Source organism: Oncorhynchus mykiss, chromosome 28 (genome assembly GCF_013265735.2).
Source record: "Oncorhynchus mykiss isolate Arlee chromosome 28, USDA_OmykA_1.1, whole genome shotgun sequence".
In the NCBI taxonomy this organism is placed as follows: domain Eukaryota; kingdom Metazoa; phylum Chordata; class Actinopteri; order Salmoniformes; family Salmonidae; genus Oncorhynchus; species Oncorhynchus mykiss.
In genome coordinates, this window is record NC_048592.1 from 677,864 (window position 1) to 704,528 (window position 26,665).

At 41.9% G+C, this 26,665-nt stretch overlaps 2 protein-coding genes across 9 annotated transcripts in view; both read left to right on the forward strand.

Moving 5' to 3' along the window:
* LOC110508307 (unconventional myosin-IXb) overlaps window positions 1–2,580 on the forward strand; it is a 77,127-nt gene extending 74,547 nt beyond the window's left edge. For 6 of the 8 annotated variants that reach the window (XM_036965936.1, XM_036965933.1, XM_036965940.1 and 3 more), the window contains one exon: window positions 185–2,580. In XM_036965936.1, coding sequence (XP_036821831.1) covers window positions 185–327 — 143 coding nt within the window. In that variant the 3' untranslated portion in view covers window positions 328–2,580. Of the gene's footprint in view, window positions 1–142 lie in introns of all 8 variants that reach the window. The other 2 variants (XM_036965938.1, XM_036965939.1) reach the window with 2 other exon arrangements.
* LOC118944813 (hippocampus abundant transcript 1 protein-like) lies at window positions 162–26,403 on the forward strand. Its single transcript, XM_036965942.1, has 5 exons — window positions 162–284; window positions 14,684–14,746; window positions 24,983–25,054; window positions 25,195–25,307; window positions 26,146–26,403. The coding sequence occupies exons 2-5, from the start codon at window positions 14,720–14,722 to the stop codon at window positions 26,273–26,275; spliced, it is 342 nt and encodes a 113-aa protein (XP_036821837.1). The 5' UTR covers window positions 162–284; window positions 14,684–14,719; the 3' UTR covers window positions 26,276–26,403.
* The last annotated feature ends 262 nt before the right edge of the window (window positions 26,404–26,665 follow it).

Below are 26,665 nucleotides of genomic sequence, written 5' to 3' on the forward strand. Positions count from 1 at the left end.
ACCCCAGGATAGTGGGTTTTCTATTCCCGGGACTGCCTACATGTATAATATTATATTAACTCCTCTGACTATAATTGTCATGCCCAGCACAAACTGATCTGGGATCAGCTACTATTTGACTAATCCAGAGTATCTCTACCAGGCTGTCTACTATTAGACTAATCCAGACTGGTGTCTCCACCAGGCAGGAGTGCCCTCCTAAGCCTGCTGACCTGGCCCAAAGAACTACAGCTACAGACCCCAGAGACCAACCAGATGGACAGAACCCCCAGCCCAACACCAAGGCAAGGAGCAGGAACCTCTCAGACCTGGACATCCCCTTCATAGATGAGGAGGACTAGTCTGGGTGCCAGTCTGTTTTTGTTCCATATTGAATTGTCATTCCAAACAATTGCGGTCAACTTGAGAACTAGAAATACCTCTAAAATACAGGAGTAATCAGTAGAGCTGTATTATGGCAACACAAACAAGAACCATGCACTTTCTGTACATTTTCGTGTGTGTGTGCGTGTGTGTGTGCGTGTGTGCGTGCGTGTGTGCGTGCGTGCGTGCGTGCGTGCGTGTGTGTGTGTGTGTGTAATGACCAAAGCTGCCGTGGATGTTGAATGTGGTTGTGGTTTTCTAATGAGGAAACATAATGGAATAACACAAGACACAGTGCAGTCTATTGTACCAATACATCATGAACCACAAAGGCTCCGTTTACACCGGCAGCCTAATTCAGATTTTTCTCCTCATTAATCCCAAAACTGTACTGCTTGTGTGAACACAGCCCAAGTAAAGAGATGTGCCTTTCATTTTAGCCATATACAATCTCATATTATTTTAAAGCCAAGTATTTTGGATGCGTCTTGCCTGTGAACAATACTGTAACGAGGACCAAATCATTTACATATTTTATACAAGTGCCTTGTTTGCAATGGACTACTAATATGCCACTTAGCTTGGCTTCTTCTGGTACTGTGTGAAATAAATTGTTATTTTATTTTTATTTTATTAACATAAAACGAAAGCAAGATTGTATTTAGGGTTATTAGTGGGCGTATATGTTTTTTCCCCCACGGTGTTTATGTAAAAGTGAGGGATATTTTCACCTTGGGCTGTGTTTACACAGGCAGCCAATTTCCAATATTTTATTTTTTTATATATAATTATTTTGATCAATCAGATCAACTATTTAGCCTATATTTGGGAAAAATATTAGAAGTGGACTGTATGTGTAAATGCAGCTTTGCTGTCATATGCCTAGGGCCTGCTTTTTGGTGCGGAAATAAAGCCACTGTGCTTTACCAGTATTTCCACCATTATCCTACACTAGTGTTGCTGCAGGTAGAAAATCCTAGGGAAACTTCTGTAATTGAAACAGGCTGTCTCCAATCAATGTGTATGGTTGTGCCTGTGTGTTTGGCGGGGGATCATCTGATTCAGGGGAGGCGTAGGTCTGTGAATATGAATTGCAAAAAAACTATTATTTGGCAGGGAATACTATTGTACACCTCACTTTTGCTCAAGCAGATACTCTCCAATGGATTCGGAAGTTGTTGCTATAAATGGGTCAATTAAGGGCAGTTAAAAGGGAGAGTCAATGAGTATGTTTACATGCTCACTAATAATTTGATATTAAACTGATAATTGCAGTAGGCCGAGTATGCATTAGTCATGTAAACACAGGGGTTGGGTTAAATGCGGAAGACACATTTCAGTTGAAGGCATTCAGTTGTACAACTGACGAGGTACCCCCCTTTCCTATTTGTTCTGGCAAACCCTACATACATATGGCTACAAAATACATTTTGGATCGATAATACAAACGTTTTACTGAACCTATCAAATCTAGAGGTTACTCTTCTGCCTCCTAGTGCCTGCCAATCAGGGCTAGGTCTCATGCCGGAGAGGCGGGTTTCTTTTTATTTAGGAAGACGGATCCAAATGAGGTGGGATTCAAAAGCGAATGTGAATGGTTTGTGTCCGGAAGCCATAGTTGATGAATCAGTGGAACAAGTAAGTGGGAGAGGGAATGGTTGAGGTTGGACAGGATTGGAAGGGATTTTTGGGATGGGTTTTTTTAAATGTTTGTTTTTCTTTTATTCTGAAGTCTGTAAACTGTATTCATCATGTGCTCCAGTACAGTCGGTGGCAGCATGCACCTTTAACATTTGTTTTTGCAGACCTCCATTATGGGGCCGCAGGTAGCCTAGTGGTTAGAATATTGGGCCAGTAACTGAAAGGTTGCTGGATTGAATCCCCGAGCTGACAAGGTAAAAATCTGTCGTTCTGCCCCTGAACAAGGCAGTTAACCCACTTAACTGCTAAGTTACCTGCTAGGCCGTCATTGCAAATAAGAATTTGTTCTTAACTGACTTGCCTAGTTAAATAACGTTTTTTTTTTTTTTAAAAAACTAGCCACAATAGTGGAATTTGTGGTTTGACTTTAAAAGTTCCAGCAATGAAAGTGATTCAAACAGATATACAGTGCCTTGCGAAAGTATTCGGCCCCCTTGAACTTTGCGACCTTTTGCCACATTTCAGGCTTCAAACATAAAGATATAAAACTGTATTTTTTTGTGAAGAATCAACAACAAGTGGGACACAATCATGAAGTAGAACGACATTTATTGGATATTTCAAACTTTTTTAACAAACAAAAACTGAAAAATTGGGTGTGCAAAATTATTCAGCCCCCTTAAGTTAATACTTTGTAGCGCCACCTTTTGCTGCGATTACAGCTGTAAGTCGCTTGGGGTATGTCTCTATCAGTTTTGCACATCGAGAGACTGAAATTTTTTCCCATTCCTCCTTGCAAACAGCTCAAGCTCAGTGAGGTTGGATGGAGAGCATTTGTGAACAGCAGTTTTCAGTTCTTTCCACAGATTCTCGATTGGATTCAGGTCTGGACTTTGACTTGGCCATTCTAACACCACAGTCTTTTGCAGACTCCATCAGGTTTTCTTCCAGAATGGTCCTGTATTTGGCTCCATCCATCTGCCCATCAATTTTAATCATCTTCCCTGTCCCTGCTGAAGAAAAGCAGGCCCAAACCATGATGCTGCCACCACCATGTTTGACAGTGGGGATGGTGTGTTCAGCTGTGTTGCTTTTACGCCAAACATAACGTTTTGCATTGTTGCCAAAAAGTTCAATTTTGGTTTCATCTGACCAGAGCACCTTCTTCCACATGTTTGGTGTGTCTCCCAGGTGGCTTGTGGCAAACTTTAAAAACACTTTTTATGGATATCTTTAAGAAATGGCTTTCTTCTTGCCACTCTTCCATAAAGGCCAGATTTGTGCAATATACAACTGATTGTTGTCCTATGGACAGAGTCTCCCACCTCAGCTGTAGATCTCTGCAGTTCATCCAGAGTAATCATGGGCCTCTTGGCTGCATCTCTGATCAGTCTTCTCCTTGTATGAGCTGAAAGTTTAGAGGGACGGCCAGGTCTTGGTAGATTTGCAGTGGTCTGATACTCCTTCCATTTCAATATTATCGCTTGCACAGTGCTCCTTGGGATGTTTAAAGCTTGGGAAATCTTTTTGTATCCAAATCCGGCTTTAAACTTCTTCACAACAGTATCTCGGACCTGCCTGGTGTGTTCCTTGTTCTTCATGATGCTCTCTGCGCTTTTAACGGACCTCTGAGACTATCACAGTGCAGGTGCATTTATACGGAGACTTGATTACACACAGGTGGATTGTATTTATCATCATTAGTCATTTAGGTCAACATTGGATCATTCAGAGATCCTCACTGAACTTCTGGAGAGATTTTGCTTATTTTACCGTCAATATATAAAGATAGAGCGCCATATGTTAGCCTAGACCTTCAGCCTTGATTAGGACTCTTCCTTTTAAAGATAAGTCCCTCTTTAGCCATTGATTTAGCTTCTTATCGTTTTTTTTTTTAATAAGAGGGTTAAAATTTAGTACGCCTCTAGACTTATGATCCTTAGTAATGGTTATGCCTGAATATAAGTTCTTCTTTCACTGGAATACCATAATATGAAGGTGTCACACAATCTTTGACAGCCATGAGTTCACAATTATTCATGTTAAGATATAGACCAGACGCTTTGGAAAAGGATTGTATCACATTGATCGATATGGGAATTTGGTTAGCATCTTTCAGAAAAAGTGTAGTATCACCAGTTGGCTTATAATAATTTATTTACCAGTTATGGAAATACTTGTACAGGACTATTATTTAAAGAATTTGTAAGAAGTTGGGTGATTAATAAAAACAGATACGGAGAGATAGGACAGCCTTGCCTAATTCCTCTCTTTAACTCAAATCTAGGTGAGGTGCCATATTTCAATTTGATAGAGCTGTTACCACTTGTATAAAGTCTTAATAGTCTTAAAGAAAAAAATCCACAAAGCCAAATTCCTCAAGGGAGTGGAAGAGGAACTGATGTTCTAACTGTGTCAAATGCTTTATAAAAATAAAAAAATAACATGAAGCTATCCTCGGTTATTAGGTCTGAGTAGTCAAGTACAGTGGGGCAAAAAAGTATTTAGTCAGCCACCAATTGTGCAAGTTCTCCCACTTAAAAAGATGAGAGGCCTGTAATTTTCATCATAGGTACACTTCAACTTTGACAGACAAAATGAGAGGAGAAAAATCCAGAAAATCACATTGTAGGATTTTTAATTAATTGATTTGCAAATTATGGTGGAAAATAAGTATTTGGTCAATAACAAAAGTTTATCTCAATACTTTGCTATATACCCTTTGTTGGCAATGACAGAGGTCAAATGTTTTCTGTAAGTCTTCACAAGGTTTTCACACACTGTTGCTGGTATTTTGGCCCATTCCTCCATGCAGATCTCCTCTAGAGCAGTGATGTTTTGGGGCTGGTGCTGGGCAACACGGACTTTCAACTCCCTCCAAAGATTTTATATGGGGTTGAGATCTAGAGACTGGCTAGGCCACTCCAGGACCTTGAAATGCTTCTTACGAAGCCATTCCTTCGTTGCCTGGGCGGTGTGTTTGGGATCATTGTCATGCTGAAAGACCCAGCCACGTTTCATCTTCAATGCCCTTGCTGATGGAAGGAGGTTTTCACTCAAAATCTCACGATACATGGCCCCATTCATTTGGATGCAACTCAGCATTCTTTGTCTTCCAAACACGACGAGTTTGGAGATCTATTTTGGTTTCATCTGACCATATGACATTCTCCCAATCTTCTTCTGGATCATCCAAATGCTCTCTAGCAAACTTCAGACGGGCCTGGACATGTACTGGCTTAAGCAGGGGGACACGTCTGGCACTGCAGGATTTGAGTCCCTGGTGGCGTAGTGTGTTACTGATGGTAGGCTATGTTACTTTTTAAGCAAGGAGATAGACCAGGTGCTTTTCAACTTTCTGTTGAGAAACTACCCATTACATTAGGAAAACTGTTGTAATGAACACGTATGAGTATGGTGGGCTGAATTTTATGGACTTTACTACCTTAAATAATACTTTTAAGATCAATTGGATAGAACAATTCCTAAGAAGACCCACTTCTATGTGGAATTTTATTCCTCATCATGTCTTCTCTACTCTTGGTGCCCTTAACTTCATGTTGGTTTGCAATTATAATATTGACAAAGTTCCAGTGAAACTGCTTTTCATCGGCAGATTTTCTTGTCATTAGAGGTCGACCAATTAGAATTTTTCAATGCCGATACCGATTTCTTGGAGGACCAAAAAGGATGATACCGATTTTAATCGGCTGAATTAAAAAAAAATATATATATATATATATATATATATATATATATATATATATATATATATATATATAATAATTATGTAATGACAATTACAACAATACTGAATGAACCATTTTTATTTTTTATTTTAACTTAACATAATAAATCTATTTAGTCTCAAATAAATAATGAAACATGCTCAATTTGGTTTAAATAATGCAAAAACACAGTGTTGGAGAAGAAAGTAAAAGCTCAGTATGTGCCATGTAAAAAGGCTAACGTTTAAGTTCCTTGCTCAGAACATATGAAAGCTGGTCATTCAATATTCCTAGTTCTTCAATATTCCCAGTTAAGAAGTTTTAGGTTGTAGTTATTATAGGAATTATGATGCATCAACTATTTCTCTCTATACTATTTGTATTTCATATACCTTTGACTATAAAATGTTCTAATAGGCACTTTAGTATTGCCAGCTTAATCTTGGGAGTTGATAGGCTTGAAGTCATAAACAGCTCTGTGCTTCAAGCATTGCTAATAATAATTTTGAAAACAAAACGTTTATTCTTTCAGTGAAAAACGGAACTGTTCCGTACTTTATGGAACAGGTGGCAACCCTAACATGCTGACCAGACCGGACACGTCGCGTGCGCTAGCGTCACAAAATACATTTAGAAATCCATGTTATTCAATTATTGCATCCACACTGCTTGCGCGTGCCAACGAGCGTCTGCGTTGCCAAGGGCTAAAATAGAACTCCTTTCTATTTCTGACACAGATTGCGCTGAAAGTCCTGCCTCTCCCATCTCCTCATTGGTTTATAGAAGCTGGTACCCACCTGCCATCTCCTCATTGGTTATACCCATGTGGGTGATTGAAAGACGAACTGTTTTGCAGGTCATTGTGGTAATACTATGAAAGTGTAGATGCCGATCACCATATACGTTCAAAGATGAAAACGCCTGGAAGGAGGAGAGATTACTAGAAACGATCCGGTTGCCCGTTTTATGTGTGGATTAATTGTCGGAGTAGAGGACCTTGTGCATTTCAGATAAAATAACAACTCAATGTTTATCTCAGGACAAATTAGCTAGCAACAGCAAGCTAACTAAATAGGACAAATTAGGACAAATGCTAACTAGCTAAATTGCCTTACATGTTTTATGCTTTTCGACCTGTCCCCAAATTAATGTCATTGGTTCAGAATTTGTTTTGATATTTTAACCTGCGTGTCGTGATCGCGTTTGGTGTAGGGGGACAAAATAAATGTATGCACGATAGTGCACGATGGCACGCACGCAGTCAGTTTGGGTCTAAATATTGCTGTTACATTGCACAACCTTCAATGTTATGTCATAATTATGTACAATTTTGCCAAATTAATTCGCAACGAGCTAGGCGGCCCAAACTGCTGCATATACCCGACTCTGCTTGCACTGTATGTAAGAGAAGTGACACAATTTCCCTAGTTAATCATGCCTGCTCACATTAATTTAATTTAACTACATATGCAGTTTTTTTTTAAATATACTTATGTGTATTGATTTTAAGAAAGGCATAGATGTTTATGGTTAGGTACATTCATGCATTGATTGTGCTTTTTTTGCGAATGTGCTTTTGTTAAATCATCCCCTGTTTGCCGGAGTAGGCTGTGATTCGATGATAAATTAACAGGCAGCGCATTGATTATATGCAATGCAGGACAAGCTAGTTAAGCTAGTAATATCATCAACCATTGTGTAGTTAACTAGTGATTTATGTGAAGGTTAATTGTTTTTATAAGATAAGTTTAATGCTAGCTAGCAACCTTGGCTGATTGCTGTACTTGCGTAACAGGTGGTCAGCCTGCCACGCAGTTTCCTCGTGGAATGCAATGTAATCGGCCATAATTGGTGTCCAAAAATGCCAATTACCGATTGTTATGAAAAGTTGAAATCGTCCCTAGTTAATCAGCCATGCCGATCGGTTGACCTCTACTTGCCATGGTCCTTAATTTATAAGCATAATATTTCTCCACACAGATATTATATATGGAATAATTGGGATATATTGTTAAAAAATAATTATTGTTTTTAGGATATATGTTCCGAAATAATATCCTATTGATGAGCCTACTTGTAAATGCAGAGGGTTTTTTACTTAGTTATAAGGAATTCTTATCACTTTACAAGGTAACACCTACAGATTTTGCAATTGTTTTAGATGCCATTCCCTCAGGTGTTGCTTTATTATTCAGGAATGTGTCAAGACCTGACCCTCAGAGCTTACATTCCATTAACCCTGTTGACTCATCAGTAGGAAAGATTTGTTTCTCTTTTAGTCCATTCAACAACAGAGCGATACGGACCTTGTTTCAGCAGGATGTTGTATATCATGCCTTATTGGAATTGTTTGATTGATAATATCTGTTGGGAAAAAGTTTTGATGTTGCCACACACATACCTACTTTAAAATTAAAGAAGTTTCCTTTAAAATGGTTCGTAAATATTATCCTGCCAACCACTATATGAAAAAGTTTAAGGAAAACAAACTCAAATTGTACCTTTTTGTAATGACCTCCCAGAAACGGTGTTGCATCTTTTTTGGCATTGTATTCATAAGGAAATTGAAATTGAACTATATCTTAAGACAATTAATTACTCTACTAACAAAAAAGCTGTTAGAATTATAAGTGCATGTATGTCCCTTAAGGTCCTTGTGTAATGTGATCTTGTAACCCCTAGCCCAATTGTCCTTTGTATATTATTTATATATACTTGTGTTCCCACGTGTACTTCCTGTATTGATTTGTTGTTAATAAAAATTTCAAAAAACTCCCTACTCCATTGAAATGTGAAATGGTTAAGGTAGGGTCCTTCAGAGGTCCCAAGGATACCGGATAACACTGACCTTTTTGGAGGGTGTTAGGGGTCAAACAATCTTTCGTGGGCAGATTAAACAGCAAGAACCACAACTTCGTATACTACTTTATGCAAATTAGGTATTTACACTAATTTGTATGTACGGAATATTAAAAGCATGTTAAGGCAATTCATTTAAAGTAAGGTGGTCATATTAACATACATTGATGTTTTATGCAGAACTGAGAGCTTGTAACAATTTCCTAAAGCAATACTAAATAATTATGAATTTAGCTAATTAGTTAGTGAATTGCAACGTCCCATTCACTTCAATGGGACATTTTTTTTAACGCTTCTGCACTTTTAAACTAGACACACTAAAGTGTTTTACTTTTGCAGAGAGAGTTCTCTCTTGATGGGCACAGTAGTAGTTAAAACATGTTCCAGGAATACTGCAGTTCCAGTACTGCCTATAACACTTCATGTGCTGTTACTGTAATATCTGCATATTCAGTGCATTCAGGAACTTTGTCCACATTTTGTTACGTTACAGCCTTATTCTTAAATGGATTGAAATAGTTTTTTCCCCTCATCAACAGGATTATACAAAAAATACATGAAACAAAAACTGAAATCAACATTTTCTTAAGTATTCAGACCTTTTACTCAGTACGTTGTTGAAGCATCTTGGCAGCGATTACAGCCGCACGTCTTCTTGGATATGATGCTACAATCTTGGCACACTTGTATTTGGCGGGTTTCTCCCACTCTTCTCTGCAGATCCTCTAGAGCGCTGTCAGGTTGGATAGAGAGCGTTGCTGCACAGGTATTTTCAGGTCTCCAGAGATGTTTGATCGGATTCAAGTCTGGGCTCTGGCTGGGCATTGAGACTTTTCCCAAAGCCACTCCAGCGTTATCTTGGCTGTGTACTTAGGGTTGTTGACCTGTTGGAAGGTGAACCTTCGCCCCAGTCTGAGGTCCTGAGCGCTCTGGAGCAGGTTTTCATCAAGTGTCTCTCTGTACTTTGCTCCTTTCGTCTTTCCCTCGATCCTGACTAGTCTCCCTGCCTCTGAAAAACAGCATGATGCTGCCCTGCTCATTCTTCACCGTAGGGATGGTGCCAGGTTTCCTCCAGACGTGACGCTTGGCATTCAGGCCAACCTTGGTTTCATCAGACCAGAGAATCTTGTTTCTCATGATCGCGGAGCTCTACAGACAATTCCTTTGACCTCATGGCTTGGTTTTTGCTCCGACATGCACTATCAACTGTAGGACCTTATATAGACAGGTGTATGCCTTTCCAAATCATGTCTGATCAATTGAATTAATCACAGGTGGACTCTAATCAAGTTGTAGAAACATCTTAAGGATGATCAATGGAAACAGGATGCACCTGAGCTCAATTCCGAGTCTCATAGCAAAGGTTCTGAATACTTATGTAAATAATATACTTCTGTTTTTGTATATAAATAATAATAAATTCGTTAAAAATCCTACAATGTGATTTTTCAGGATTTTTTTCTCATTTTGTCTGTCATAGTTGAAGTGTACCTATGATGAAAATTACAGGCCTCTCTCATCTTTTTAGGTGGGAGAACTTGCACAATTGGTGGCTGACTAAATACTTTTTTGCCCCACTGTAGTAGGGTACATAATGTACAGACTGTAGAGACAACACATGCGTTTACGTTTGAGTCATGTAACAGACACACTTATCCAGATTGACTTACAGTAGATCAGGGTTAACTCTGTCCTAGAGACCTCGGGGGGTGCACATTTTGGTTTTTGCCCTAGCACTACACAGCTGATTCAAATAATCAACTAATCATCAAGATTTGATCATTTGAATCAGCTGTGTAGTGTTAGGGCAAAAAACAAAACGTGTACTGCTTAGGGCCCCGTGGACCGAGTTTGGGAAACTGCAGTAGAGAGTGCATACATTTTTCATACTTTTTGTACTGGTCCCTGTGGGAATCCAGCCCACACCCCTGGCGTTGCAAGCGTCATGCGCATGACCCCCTCATGCTAGACTAAACACAACCTGGGCTCAAGTGTGACTCACACACACCTAAGCCCAACTGCTCCCCTCCCTTGCTTAGGGATACATACAGTTGGGATGTACCGGTGACTTAGGGATACATACAGTTGGGATGTACCGGTGACTTAGGGATACATACAGTTGGGATGTACCGGTGACTTAGGGATGCATACAGTTGGGATGTACCGGGGACTGCCAAAATAAAGGAAACACTTGAGTGAATGAGGGATACAAGGTGTATTGAAAGCAGGTGTTTCCGCACAGGTGTGGTTCCTGAGTTAATTAAGCAATTAAAACATCCCATCATGCGTAGGGTCACATATAAAAATGCCCAGTTGCCATTTATTTTGGCTACCATGGCTAGAAGGAGAGATCTCGGTAACTTTGGTCCTTTGAGACGCCTCTTTGTGTCAGTTCACCAGATCTCAACCCAATTGAACACTTCTGGGAGATTTTGGAGCGGTGCCTGAGAGCGTTTTCCACCACCATCAACAACACACCAAATGATGGAATTTCTTGTGGAAGAATGGTGTCACATCCCTCCAACAGAGTTACAGATAGTTTATGCCAATGCCCATTGAAGCTGTTCTGGCAGCTCGTGGTGGCCCAACACCCTATTAAGACACTTCGTTAGTTTCCTGTACAATACATGCTCATTGCTCACCCCGCCCATGATCAGGGTAAACTACAACTGAAATGTTTCATCATGTGTTGGTCATTGTTGCGTGTCCTGTTATTGATGATGCATGCTGTGATTTAAAAAAAAATCAAAAATTGGGTTTAATGAAGCAATACTCAATTCTACTCTCATACAGTGCCTTGCGAAAGTATTCGGCCCCCTTGAACTTTGCGACCTTTTGCCACATTTCAGGCTTCAAACATAAAGATATAAAACTGTATTTTTTTGTGAAGAATCAACAACAAGTGGGACACAATCATGAAGTGGAACGACATTAATTGGATATTTCAAACTTTTTTAACAAATCAAAAACTGAAAAATTGGGCGTGCAAAATTATTCAGCCCCTTTACTTTCAGTGCAGCAAACTCTCTCCAGAAGTTCAGTGAGGATCTCTGAATGATCCAATGTTGACCTAAATGACTAATGATGATAAATACAATCCACCTTTGTGTAATCAAGTCTCCGTATAAATGCACCTGCACTGTGATAGTCTCAGAGGTCCGTTAAAAGCGCAGAGAACATCATGAAGAACAAGGAACACACCAGGCAGGTCCGAGATACTGTTGTGAAGAAGTTTAAAGCCGGATTTGGATACAAAAAGATTTCCCAAGCTTTAAACATCCCAAGGAGCACTGTGCAAGCGATAATATTGAAATGGAAGGAGTATCACACCACTGCAAATCTACCAAGACCTGGCCGTCCCTCTAAACTTTCAGCATGTCGTTCCACTTCATGATTGTGTCCCACTTGTTGTTGATTCTTCACAAAGAAATAAAGTTTTACATCTTTATGTTTGAAGCCTGAAATGTGGCAAAAGGTTGCAAAGTTCAAGGGGGCCGAATACTTTCGCAAGGCACTGTAACTATAAGGTGTGACTGCTCATGAGAAACCACATACACAGCCTACCGCAGAGCCTTACATTACGATGTAATGTCTTTCATCAATATCTCAGATCTCTGATTTAGTCTCTGAGCCACACCTGCCACTAAACACAAGTGAAGGGGGAAAAATCCATACAGTTACATATCGGGATATTATTTTTGACGATGTATCGTTTTCACAATATCACAATATTATTTTTGCGCTAGTTGGTTGTACCTGCACCAAAGCCACTATTTTTCCTTCATAGCTGGTTCTCCATCTTCTTTTTAAATAGGGAGCCAAATTTTTTTCAGCACTTAATTTCCATGACTGATCAAAACTTGTTTTCTCATTTCTCTCTCGTATCCTTCTGCAGCAGACATATGGTGAGCAATGTGTTTGCAACATTGAATCGCAATAAAATCACAGTACATATAGAATTGTGAGTTTTGTTACACATTGTATTGTCACCAAAGTATCATGATAATATTGTATCGTAAATCCTCTGGCAATTCCCATCCCTACTTTAACACAAGTTCATTATACGTTTATCTGGATAAGAGAGTCTGCTAAATGACCTAAATGTATGTGAATAATCCCCTCCCCCCAACAGGACTGTTTAATGCATTATAATGCATTCATAATGACTGGTTATAATGCATTCATTCCTCCCACCCCACCCCTTCATAATGCTCTCCTAAGCCCAACCAGACTACCAGGGAGTGACATTTCCCAACAAACAGCTCCACAAACAGCTATGAATAATTGAATTGATAATCAAATGTTCAGGGCCTGATAATGCAGTCTTTGTTGTGGGAATGAGAGGCTCAGTGTCGACAGATGATACTTGGCTGAGCAATATGAAAAATAAATCAAGTAGTGTATCAAGGTGTCTTTTGCTTTTGAAAGGGCTTCTCAAAGGGAGTGGGAGAGAGAAGGTTAGTGAGTGGTTGTTGTTCGACTATAGATGTTGTAGACACACATCCGGGCACACACGACTCCCCTCAATGGAGGGACTAATCATATCAGACAAAATATATAGTGGTGAATATGAATTGAAAATGCATTGTTTGTGTTCAGGACCATGAGATCTGTTTTTCATCCATTTCCTAGAACCTTCTAAATCAACTAGATCTACAGCCCACATTATGGACAGTTTCAAATTATTTGTTTGAAGTCAGTGCTATGTGTTGTTCATTAGAGTGTTTCTTACTGGACAAGTTCAGATACCTCCTCATTTCACTCCATTTCAGACTGTTTTCTTCGGTTTCGCACCTATTGAACACGACCCTGGTCTGTGTGGAGGGTTAGTCTAAGCACCTTATTCTGACTAAGAAAATCTGTTCCACTTACTGGATATCCCAGGGGGTGGTTAACATTTGCGTGTTGGGTTAATCAGAGAGCAGTGGAAAGAGACGCTGGCTTCACTGTTTCCACTCAGGTCCTCCTTAGTTAGGTGCACAGTGAGCTCCCACTGTGCTCTATCTATTCACTTGTTCCTGTTACAGTACTCTCGCATGTATCACCCTCTCTCACTGCACCCACTGAGGTTCCCACTTTCCTTAGCCTCTCTCAGCCTCACCAAACCCACTATATTCTGCATCTGTGCAGGAAAACTCTCTCAGGGCCGTGTTTTCCAATCTCGGTCCTGTGGCCTCCCCATGGTGCACGTTTTAGTTTTTTTGCCCTAGCACTACACAGCTGATTTCAAATAACCAACTTATGATCAACTTTCATTATTTCAATCAGCTGTGTAGTGCTAGGGTAAACACCAAAATGTGCACCCAAGGGGGGCCCCAAGACTGAGTTTGGGTAACCCTGTTTTAGGGGCCTTGAATGGCTTCTCCTCTCCATTTTGCATTTGGTTTGGTCCATGTCCTCCTGACCAATAGTCAAACCCTGTATGTGTTTGTTCTCTTAGTCCTGTCTAAACACTCACGTGGTCATGATCGTACTGGTGTCAATGACCCCTCCTTCATCTGCTCTCAAACGGAGTTCCTCACCAATACTGTCTGTAGACTTTGAACTGCATCACATTGATTTAGGCTGAATTTTCACCATCATGCCTGACCTCTGTTTGTGAATTTGAGGGAAATTATACCATCTGCCTGCTTGCTTCAGACTACATTTCGTTAGGGAATAAAGGTGCACTTTAAGTGTGTTATTTACACAGTGTGCTAGAGTCTCTCCCCTCAACCTTTCTACATCAGTTTCCATTATCTAACTGAGAGTTTGTATCCTCGGGATCTCAGACCCAGAAAGGTCTATTAGGTAATGGAGAGGATATTGTTAATGGGTACCTCCAGGTCAGTGTGCTGTAGTTTGACTAACTGAAGTTACTGTAGTCAACACGAGCCACTGTATGTCATTACATAGGTCTGTTACACTGTACTAATATGGACACAACCGTTCTGTTTTCTCAGTGTCACTTTATACTGGCGTGGGGTGTGTGCTTTCCTTTGCTTTAGTTTGATTAACGCGGAAGTGTATAGCAGTCACTGTACTGTGTGGGTCACTTTACTGTAGGCTACTGTATGGACACAACAGTTGATGATGTCTTGTCTGTTTCCCAGGTCTTACATGAAACATTCCCTCAACACACATTCCTGATGAATGGGCTTATTCACGATGTCAAGGTAAGATGACAACAGTTAACAGCAGCCTAGCCTGTTTCTCTCGAGCCTGGAGCCAGGACACTTTAGGTAGGATAACAACAGTTAACAGCAGCCTAGCCTGTTTCTCTTGAGCCTGGAGCCAGGACACTTTAGGTAGGATAACAACAGTTAACAGCAGCCTAGCCTGTTGCTCTCTAGCCTGGAGCCAGGACACTTTAGGTAGGATAACAACAGTTAACAGCAGCCTAGCCTGTTGCTCTCTAGCCTGGAGCCAGGACACTTTAGGTAGGATAACAACAGTTAACAGCAGCCTAGCCTGTTGCTCTCTAGTCTGGAGCCAGGACACTTTAGGTAGGATAACAACAGTTAACAGCAGCCTAGCCTGTTTCTCTCGAGCCTGGAGCCAGGACACTTTAGGTAGGATAACAACAGTTAACAGCAGCCTAGCCTGTTTCTCTCGAGCCTGGAGCCAGGACACTTTAGGTAGGATAACAACAGTTTTTTTACATTTATTTTATATATATATACTGTGTGTGCAAATGTAGTAAGATTAGGGAGGTAAGGCAATAAATAGGCCATAGTGGCGAAATAATTACAATTTAGCATTGACACTGGAGTGATATATATGTGCAGATGATGATGTGCAAGTAGAGCATGGACTACTACATAACTGTAGTTAGTTACTCAGTAGCTCAGTGCACAGCTCAATGAGGTCTCATTTCTTTCACCCCTTTGTCTCTCTCCTCTCCCTCTCTCCTCTTTTTCTCTCCTCTCCTTTTTTCTCTCTCCTCTCTTTCTTCCTCTCTCCATCTCTTTCTGTCTTCCTCTCTCTCGCTCCGTCTCCCTCTTTCTCTCCCCCTCCTCCTCTCTCCCTCTACTTTTTCCTCTCTCTTTCTCACTCCCTCTCTCCTTCCCTCTCCCTCTTTATTTCTCTGTTTACCGCTCTCCCTTTTTCTCACCCTCTCCCTCCCTCTCTTGCCCCTTTCTCCTCTTTCTCTCTCTCTCCCTTTTCCTCTCTCTCCCCCTTTATTTCTCTCCCTCTACTCTCTCTCTCCTTCTCCTCTCTTCCTCTCTCTCTCTCTCTCCTTTTTATTTTTCCTTTTTATCCCTCTTATTTTTCCTCTCTCTCCCTCCCCTCTATTTCTGTCCCTACCTCTCTCCCTCTATCTCCCTCTCTTTTTATTGCTCCTTTCTCCTCTTTCTGTCTCCCTCCTCTTTATTTCTCTTTCTCTCTCCTCTTTCCCTCTCGCCCTCCTCCCTCTCTCTCGCTCTCTCTTCCCGCCCTCTCTTCACACCCCCCCCCCCCTCTTCCTCCTTCCCCTAGGGTCTGCTGTCGTTCCTCTGATTGGAGCTTTGTCAGACCTTTGGGTGGAGGAAGTGTAATTTTAAATGGATTTTTGGGGGATTTCATGTAATGGACATACACAAAATATTCAAAATTGGTGAAGGGAAATGAAAAGAAAATACCACTTTAAGCCATACACTCCACAGAGCTGGGCTTTGTGGAAGAGTGGCCAGAAAAAAAAGCTATTGCTTAAAGAAAGAAATAAGCGAACACGTTTGGTGTTCGCCAAAAGGCATGTGGGAGACTCCCCAAACATATGGAAGAAGGTACTCTGGTCAGATGAGACTAAAATTGAGCTTTTTGGCCATCAAGGAAAACATCGCTCATCACCCTGAGAACACGACCCCCACAGTGAAGCATGGCGGTGACAGCATCATGCTGTGGGGCTGTTTTTCATCGGCAGGGACTGGGAAACTGGTCAGAATTAAAGGAATGATGGATTACGCTAAATACAGGGAAATTCTTGAGGAAAACCTGTTTCAGTCTTCCAGAGATTTGAGACTGAGACGGCGGTTCATTTTCCAGCAGGACAAGGACCCTAGGCATACTGCTAAAGCAACACTCGAATGGATTAAGGGGAAACATTTACATGTCTTGGAATGGCCTAGTCAAAGCCCAGGCGTCAATCCAAATGAAACTCTGTGGTATGACTTAAAGATTGCTCTACACCAGCGGAACCCACCCAACTTGAAGGAGCTGGAGCAGTTTTGCCTTGAAGAGTGGGCAAATATCCCAGTGGCTAGATGTGCCAAGCTTGTAGAGACATACTCCAAGAGACTTGCAGCTGTAATTGCTGCAAAAGGTGGCTCTACAAAGTATTGACTTTGGGAGGGGGGAATAGTTATGCACGCTCAGGTTTTCAGTTTTTTTGTAATTTCTTGTGTTTCACAATAAAAAATATTTTGCATCTTCAAAGTGATAGGCATGTTGTGTAAATCAAGTGATGCAAACCCCCCCAAAATCTATTTTAATTCCACGTTGTAAGGCAACAAAAGCCACTGTCTATATACAAAAGTATTTGGACACCCCAAATTAGTGGATTCAGCTATTTCAGCCACAGCCATTGCTGACAGGCGTAAAACATTGAGCACACAGCCATGTAATCTCCATAGACAAACATTGGCAATAGAATGGCCTTACTGAACAGCTCAGTGACTTTAAACGTGGCACCATCATAGAATGCCACCTTTCCAACAAGTCAGTTACATTTCTGCCCTGCTAGAGCTGCCCCGGTCAACTGTAAGTGCTGTTATTGTGAAGTGGTAGGCCACACAAACTCACAGAACGGGACCGCGTTGCACGTAAAAGTCTGTGCTCGGTTGCACCGCTCATTCCGAGTTCCAAACTGGCTCTGGAAGCAACATCAGTACAATAACTGTTCATCGGGAGCTTCATGAAATTGTTTTCTATGGTGGAGCAGCCGCACACAAGCATAAGATCACCATGCACAATGCCCTGTGTCAGCTGAAGTGGTGTAAGGCTCGCTGCCATTGGACTCTAGAGAAGTGTAAACAATGAACCACACTTCACCATCTGGCAGTCTTTTTTATTTATTTTATTTCACCTTTATTTAACCAGGTAGGCTAGTTGAGAACAAGTTCTCATTTGCAACTGCGACCTGGCCAAGATAAAGCATAGCAGTGTGAACAGACAACAACAGAGTTACACATGGAGTAAACAATTAACAAGTCAATAACACAGTAGAAAAAAAGGAGAGTCTATATACATTGTGTGCAAAAGGCATGAGGAGGTAGGCGAATAATTACAATTTTGCAGATTAACACTGGAGTGATAAATGATCAGATGGTCATGTACAGGTAGAGATATTGGTGTGCAAAAGAGCAGAAAAGTAAATAAATATAAACAGTATGGGGATGAGGTAGGTAAAAATGGGTGGGCTATTTACCGATAGACTATGTACAGCTGCAGCGATCGGTTAGCTGCTCAGATAGCAGATGTTTGAAGTTGGTGTGGGAGATAAAAGTCTCAAACTTCAGCGATTTTTGCAATTCGTTCCAGTCACAGGCAGCAGAGAACTGGAACGAAAGGCGGCCAAATGAGGTGTTGGCTTTAGGGATGATCAGTGAGATACACCTGCTGGAGCGAGTGCTACGGGTGGGTGTTGCCATCGTGACCAGTGAACTGAGATAAGGCGGAGCTTTACCTAGCATGGACTTGTAGATGACCTGGAGCCAGTGGGTAGCAAGGGCCAGCCGACTAGAGCATACAGGTTGCAGTGGTGGGTGGTATAAGGTGCTTTAGTGACAAAACGGATGGCACTGTGATAAACTGCATCCAGTTTGCTGAGTAGAGTGTTGGAAGCAATTTTGTAGATGACATCGCCGAAGTCGAGGATCGGTAGGATAGTCAGTTTTACTAGGGTAAGTTTGGCGGCGTGAGTGAAGGAGGCTTTGTTGCGGAATAGAAAGCCGACTCTAGATTTGATTTTAGATTGGAGATGTTTGATATGAGTCTGGAAGGAGAGTTTACAGTCTAGCCAGACACCTAGGTACTTATAGATGTCCACATATTCAAGGTCGGAACCATCCAGGGTGGTGATGCTAGTCAGGCGTGCTGGTGCAGGCAGCGAACGGTTGAAAAGCATGCATTTGGTTTTACTAGCGTTTAAGAGCAGTTTGAGGCCACGGAAGGAGTGTTGTATGGCATTGAAGCTCGTTTGGAGGTTAGATAGCACAGTGTCCAAGGACGGGCCGGAAGTATATAGAATGGTGTTGTCTGCGTAGAGGTGGATCAGGGAATCGCCCGCAGCAAGAGCAACATCATTGATATATACAGAGAAAAGAGTCGGCCCGAGAATTGAACCCTGTGGCACCCCCATAGAGACTGCCAGAGGACCGGACAGCATGCCCTCCGATTTGACACACTGAACTCTGTCTGCAAAGTAGTTGGTGAACCAGGCAAGGCAGTCATCAGAAAAACTGAGGCTACTGAGTCTGCCGATTAGAATATGGTGATTGACAGAGTCGAAAGCCTTGGCAAGGTCAAAGAAGACGGCTGCACAGTACTGTCTTTTATCGATGGCGGTTATGATATCGTTTAGTACCTTGAGCGTGGCTGAGGTGCACCCGCGACCGGCTCGGAAACCAGATTGCACAGCGGAGAAGGTACGGTGGGATTCGAGATGGTCAGTGACCTGTTTGTTGACTTGGCTTTCGAAGACCTTAGATAGGCAGGGCAGGATGGATATAGGTCTGTAACAGTTTGTGTCCAGGGTGTCTCCCCCTTTGAAGAGGGGGATGACTGCGGCAGCTTTCCAATCCTTGGGGATCTCAGACGATATGAAAGAGAGGTTGAACAGGCTGGTAATAGGGGTTGCGACAATGGCGGCGGATAGTTTCAGAAATAGAGGGTCCAGATTGTCAAGCCCAGCTGATTTGTACGGGTCCAGGTTTTGCAGCTCTTTCAGAACATCTGCTATCTGGATTTGGGTCTGACTGACACATCTGGGTTTGGCGGATGCCAGAACAACGCTACCTGCCCGAATGCATAGTGCTAACTGTAAAGGTTGGTGGAGGAGCAATAATGGTCTGGGGCTGTTTTTCATGGTTTGGGCTAGGCTCCCTAGTTCCAGTGAAGGGAATTCTTAACGCTTACTATACTGCCTCCTGGGGAGCACCCATATCCTGGGCACCCATATCCTGGGAGCAGGCTGACCCTGTCACTGTGAGTACTATGCTATACTATAGTACTATAACTGACTATACTATATTATACTACTGTACTTGACCTCCTGGGGAGCTCTTATCACTTTGGCACGGATAGACCCCTTCTCAGTATTGACCTGTAGTATACTAGAATGTACTCTTAGATACTACTCTGCCTGAGGGGAGCCCCCATCTCTTGGGAACAGGACAACCAATCAGTGTTTGTGTGGCAATAAAATGAATGTGAATCTAATGTGTTGTGTTTCTCGTCTCCCCTCCAGTCTTTGCGTAAGGTGGGCCAGGACTCCACGGTGCTTCTCATCTGCATCACAGTTCCTGTCTTACCTGCCTGAGGCAGGACAGTACTCCAGCTTCTTCCTCTATCTTAGACAAGTGCTGATCCCAAATACACCCTACCCCCTAACCTCATCCTCTAAACCCTAACGCCTTACCTCCCTGAGGGCGAACAGTACTCTAGCTTCTTCCTCTAACCCTTAAGCCTCAAATTGGGCAAGAGCTCATCGGAGCTGAGCCCCTCAAATGTTCTACTGCTTGAGCTCCTGTTCTTATAGAATATTAGCTCAAAGGTATTATAGAGCTCCTGCACCTAAATATAAACAGTGCAGTCCAAGTCAAGCACTGCTACCCCCTAGGCATCTCCTCCTAGAGGTAGACAGGTACTCACCAGAACCAAACCAACTCCTAGTCTCAACCCTACCCCCTATATTTCTGTAACCAGTGGGACAGTTGGAGAAGTTGTAAACGGCAGTATGTTTGCATGCACAGCGATAGCAGGTGTTTTGAATTGCATATTTTGGTGAGTAGATTCAGTGATTCATTAGCACATTTCTAGTTGAGAGAAAACCTTGTGTTTTCACCCACAAAAGTTCAGAGTACAAAAATACCACAATGTGGTCATATCTGTAAATTCACTGACTGGGGGAGTTTGTTGGATTGCCTCAACTCCTTTTTCCAACTTAACTTCCTCAGAATGTGGCCAAGTTGGGCTACTGTTGTTCTAGTGTCAACAACATGGTCTGTTCTGTCCCAATGAGAACTACTCAGTTAGAGAACAAGTAAGACCAGTCGGACCCACTGTCTATGTCTCAAATTGCACAATATTCCCTTTAAAGGACACTACTTTTGACCCAATGGGTTTACGTATATATACTCTTCCCCCATTCTGCAAATCCGATCATGACTCCTGCTTCCTGTTTACTAGTGCTGTGGTTTTTTTTAAACAACGAATTGACCAACGTTGGTTCAATAATTTGAATTCCATTTCGTTCTATTTTTCTCTGTGAGCTCAATGCGCACATGTAGTAGGGAGTTGTTGTTACCAACAGACCAATATTCTAAATAGTTACGTTTTTTGAGCTAAACTAACTACAATGACCATAATCCACTGTGCATATACTTGTCTGGTCTGTTTCTTTTACACCTGCTACAGAAGAGAGAAGAATGCGCAATCATGAGGTGATATAGAGAGCAACTGTTGCTTCCCAAGGTATCTACCTGAAAATATATGATCTAAGTGAATGATGGTTGGTATTCAACGGTCATAAAAGTATGCCTTATTTACTTTGAAGGCAGCAGCTCTACAGCATAGGCAGCAGCTCTATAGAGATGAGATGACTTTGAATTAAATAGTCATCAAATAAAACAAATGTAGTATACACAACAACTGAACTATTTTATTAAAGTAATGTGAATAATCATCATGGGACTTTTATTAATTGTTTTATTCTGTGTTACCGCATTCAACCCACAATTCATAGTGCTTTTAATGTAAAAAATAAAATAAAATACATCGAAAACCGCTATTATTTTTTAATAATCAAACTGAGACCGAACCGACCTCAAAAAGCACTACAGTTTACAAGTAGGAGCTCAAACAGGAAGTACCAGTGACTCGCTCCATTGAGAAAATAAATGGTCATCAAAATCAGAGATTATGCTACAGGACTGCTTTTTTAGCGCTGATTGGATTATGTTTTGAGACTCCGACCGATTACATCGACGAGCTAAGAACATCCGTTCCGCAACGTTGTCCCCACATTGAAGATTCGCTGCTTCCCCAATTAAAAAACCCTGGATTAACACCGAGGTTGGTGCTAGACTAAAGGACAGGGCTATCGCAGACAACCCTAAGGTTATGACTGAGGACAGGAACAAGTATAAGAAGTCCCGCTACGGCCTTCGCAGAGTCCTAAAACGAGTAAAAGGACCATGTAGGAATAAAGTGGAATCATATTACACAGGCTTCTACGCCCACCACCTGTAACAGGAGCTTCTGTCCATTACTGATTACAAAGGAAAACCCAGCCGTGATCTGCCAGACGAACTCAATGCATTTTATACACACTTCGACAATAAAAACGCTGTGCGTGAGGGCCCCCACCGACCCGGAGGACTGGATGTTCTCGATCTCCGAGGTCGATGTGAGTGAAGTCTTTAATCAGGTGAGCACTGTCAAGGCAGGGGGCCGAACAGTAATCTAGGGCGCATTCTCAGCATGCGCAGGGCAGGTCATTTTCAACCTCTCCTTGTCCCAATCTGTAATCCCCACACGTTTTAAACTGACCAACACCATTACTGTTCCCAAGAACTCTAAGGCAGCATGGCACAAGGACTTCCGCCCTGTAGCACTCACATATGTAATCATGAAGTGCTTTGAAAGGCTGGTTATGGTACACATCATCCCAGACACCCTAGACCCATTCCAATTTGTGTACCGCCTCAACAGATCCATAAACGACGCAATCCCAATTGTACTCCACATTGCCTTCATCCACCCTTATAAGAGGAATACCTATGTGAGAATGGTGTTCATTGACTACAGCTCAGCGTTCAACAACATTGATCCCTCCAAGCTCGTCACCAAGCTTAGGACCTGGGACTGAACACCTCCCTCTGCAACTTAATCTTGGACTTCCTGACAGGCCTACCCCAGGTGGTGAGGGTAGGCAACATCACCACCACAACTCTGACAGGGGTGTGTGCTTAGTCCCCTCCTGTACTCCCTGTTCACCCACGATTGCGTGGCAATGCACGACTCATCAAAATTGCTGACAACTTATATGTGCCTTGTTAAGCACGTTTTTACTCCTGAACTTATTTAGTCTTGCTATAACAAAGGGGTTGAATGCTTATTTACTCAAGACATTCCAGCTTTTCATTTTTTATTAATTATTAAATATATGTATGTAACATTGTACATAGCTTTCTATCCTTATCACTCCAGAATCCCTGCACATTGTAAATATGGTATTGGAACTGACCGTGGGCGCGCGTGTGCGAAAGTTTGGGGTCACTTAGAAAGGTCCTTGTTTTTCAAAGAAAAGCACTTCTTTTTTTTTGTCAATTTTTTAAATAACTTAATAAATTGATCAGAAATACAGTGTAGACATTCTTAATGTAGTAAATGACTATTGTAGCTGGAAGCGGCTAATTTTTTATGGAATATCTACATAGGCGTACAGAGGCCCATTATCATCAACGATCACTCCTGTGTTCCAATGCCACGTTGTGTTAGCTAATCCAAGTTTATCATTTTAAAAGGCTAATTGATAATTAGAAAACCCATTTGCAATTATGTCAGCACAGCTGAAAACTGTTGTTCTGATTAAAGAAGCAATACAACTGGCCTTTGGACTAGTTGAGTATCTGGAGCATTAGCATTTGTGGGTTCGATTACAGGCTCATAATGGCCAGAAACAAAGAACTTTCTTCTAAATCTTTTCTTTGCAACTCTGACTAGAAGGCCAGCATCCCGGAGTCACTTTGACGTTGAGACTGGTGTTTAGTGGGTTTAATGAAGCTGCCATATATATGTGTATATTTACATACATACGTACATATTTTGATTTGTTGAACACTTTTGGTTACTACATGATTCCATGTGATTCCATTCTTTGAAGTAGCCACCGTTTGCCTTGATGATCGCTTTGCACACTCTTGGCATTCTCAACCAGCTTCACCAACAGTCTTGAAGGAGTTCCCACATATGCTGAGCACTTGTTGGCTGCTTTTCCTTCACGGTCCAACTCATCCCAAACCATCTCAATTGGGTTGAGATCAGATACATTTGTTTACATCCCTGTTAGTGAGCATTTCTCCTTTGCCAAGATAATCCATCCACCTGACAGGTGTGGCATATCAAGAAGCTGATTAAACAGCGTGATCATTAGGTGCACAGGTGCACCTTGTGCTCGGGAAAATTAACACAACACAATGCCACAGATGTCTCAAGTTTTGAGGGAGAGTGCAGGAATGTTCACCAGAGCTGTTGCCAGAGAAATGAATGTTAATTTCTTTACAATAAGTCCAATGTAGTTTTAGAGAATTTGACAGTACGTCCAACCGGCCTCACAAACTCAGATCACCTGTAACCAAGCCATCCCAGTACCTCCACATCCGGCTTCTTCACCTGCGGAATCGTCTTAGATCAGCCACCCCAGACAGCTGATGAAACTGTGGGTTTGCACGACTGAAGAATTTCTGCACAAACTGTCAGAAAGGGAAGCTCATCTGTGTGCTCGTCGTCCTCACCAGGGTCTTGACCTGACTGCAGTTAGGCATGTAACTGACTTCAGTGGGCAAATGCTCACCTTCGATGGCCACTGGCATGCTGGAGAAGTGTGATCTTCACAGATGAATCCCGGTTTCAACTGTACCGGGCAGATGGCAGACAGCGTTTTTGGCGTTGTGTGGGTGAGCGGTTTGCTGATGTCAACATTGAACAGGGTGCCCCATGGTGGCGGTGGGGTTATGGTATGGACCGGCATAAGCTACGGACAACAAACACAATTACATTTTAGCGATGGCAATTTGAATGCACAGACATACCGTGATGAGATACTGAGGCCCATTGTAGTGCCATTCATCCATCGCCGTCACCAGCATGATAATGCACAGCCCTGTTTGGGGTTTTAGGCTGGGTTTCTCTACAGCACTTTGAGATATCAGCTGATGTACGAAGGGCTATATAAATACATTTGATTTGATTTAATCAGCTCCTTGATATGCCACACCTGTCAGGTGGATGGATTATTTTGACAAAGGAGAAATGCTCACAAACAGGGATTTAAACAAATTTGAGAAATAAGCTTTTTGTGCGTATGTAACATTTTTGGGATCTTTTATTTCAGCTCATGAAACATAGGACCAACACTTTACATGTTGCGTTTTATATTTTTGTTCAGTGTATATACTGTATGTCTCCTCTAAACTGTATATTCTCCCCAGGTGATAAGGGTCAGGTCAGAGACAGTTGCAGCCTTCATCGCTGTGGTGGGCATCCTCTCCATCATGGCTCAGGTTGGTGACCTTTTGATACTTGTTATACAGTTTTCTTTGACTTAGGTTGTGATGTCTTTTCGGAAGTCCTAGAGTTGTTGACATATCTGTAATAAATAAATGATTGATCGATAGATTACCTGCTGTGTTCTCTGTGTCAGACGGTGGTTCTCGGGATCCTGATGCGCTCCATAGCGAATAAGAACACCATCCTACTGGGCCTGGGCTTCCAGATATTACAGCTGGCCTGGTACGGCTTCGGATCACAACCATGGTCAGTACCAACTACCTTTTAATGTACTGTCCCTATCACTAATCTTGACCCAGGCCTTACAATAACATATTGGTCACAATAACCCCTTTAAGCACCACGTTTTGTGGAGCAGTCAGCAGACAGTGAGCAGACATGGCTTTCTTTTCTTCTAATCAACTCAAAATGAAATGGGAATACAATTTCCATGAGTTGACAAAGTATATTGTGTTGCATTAAACGGCGCTATCCTGGTCAGGCCATTAGAGCGCAGCAGAACACCAACAAGAATACAGTTCACTGACCAGAGCATTGTATCTAGTGTACCCCAATGATCCACAGCACTGAACAGGTCACACTGCGAGGATCCTTTATCATGGGGTCAGCAGAGGACAGTTGATTTGACGTTATTGTTCTGGCTTTAACACTAATCTACTGTTAATGGTTTGAACCAGGCGACTGAGAGGACAGGGGAAAGAAAGTAGTCCTGATGCAGTCCTGATGCTCTGAATGTTGTCTTGTTATGGTTACTGTTGTTAGTGTTGACTCTGATAGATGCATTGAAGAGAGGTTGAATACAGGCCAGATTAATCCTGTCTCTGTGATATCAGTCTGTGAGGAGGATTTCCATGTTTCCACCTCCTGACTATATGACCTTTTCAGTGTACTGTGTGTGTACAGTCTGATTTGTTGCCTGCTGATTCCTCTCCGGAGTTGGAAAATACTTTGTTAAAGAATTACCTCAAATGAAAACCACATTTTTCTACAGCGATTGTTTGGTTTGAGCTGAGGTGTCTCTCAGCGCACACACACACATGCAAATGGTCGGGAAAATGGAATTGTGTTTTCTCTCTCCCGTTAGGATGATGTGGGCAGCAGGAGCGGTGTCTAGCATCACCTTCCCAGCTATTAGTGCCATCCTGTCTCGCAACGCAGACTCAGACCAGCAGGGGGAGCTACTACGACCACATACCAATATAAGACTGCCCTAATCAGAAATTGTCCCTATTTTTTTCAGATCTGAAATGTTTGTCTATATAATATACAATGCATAGTATAGGCTACTTGCTCTAAAGATTTCAACCCCAATGGTGAGCTTATAAATGATTTCTGAAGCGTTCATCTCGTCCTTGTGAAGGTGTTATGAATGCCCTATAAAGCCTTTGGGTCTATTGCAACCATCGATGGCCACAAGATTATGGCCAGCAGATCTCTCGTTACACCGTCAATATGAGCTAAATTCACCCGCACAGCTTATCTCAATTGCAATCTTTATTGGTCACCTCATTACCGCTCTCTGTTACCTTAATCCTGCTTGCTACTGTATCAAGCATTTTTTAAATAATTTTGCCCTCTGGTGGGTATTATCATCGGAAACAACT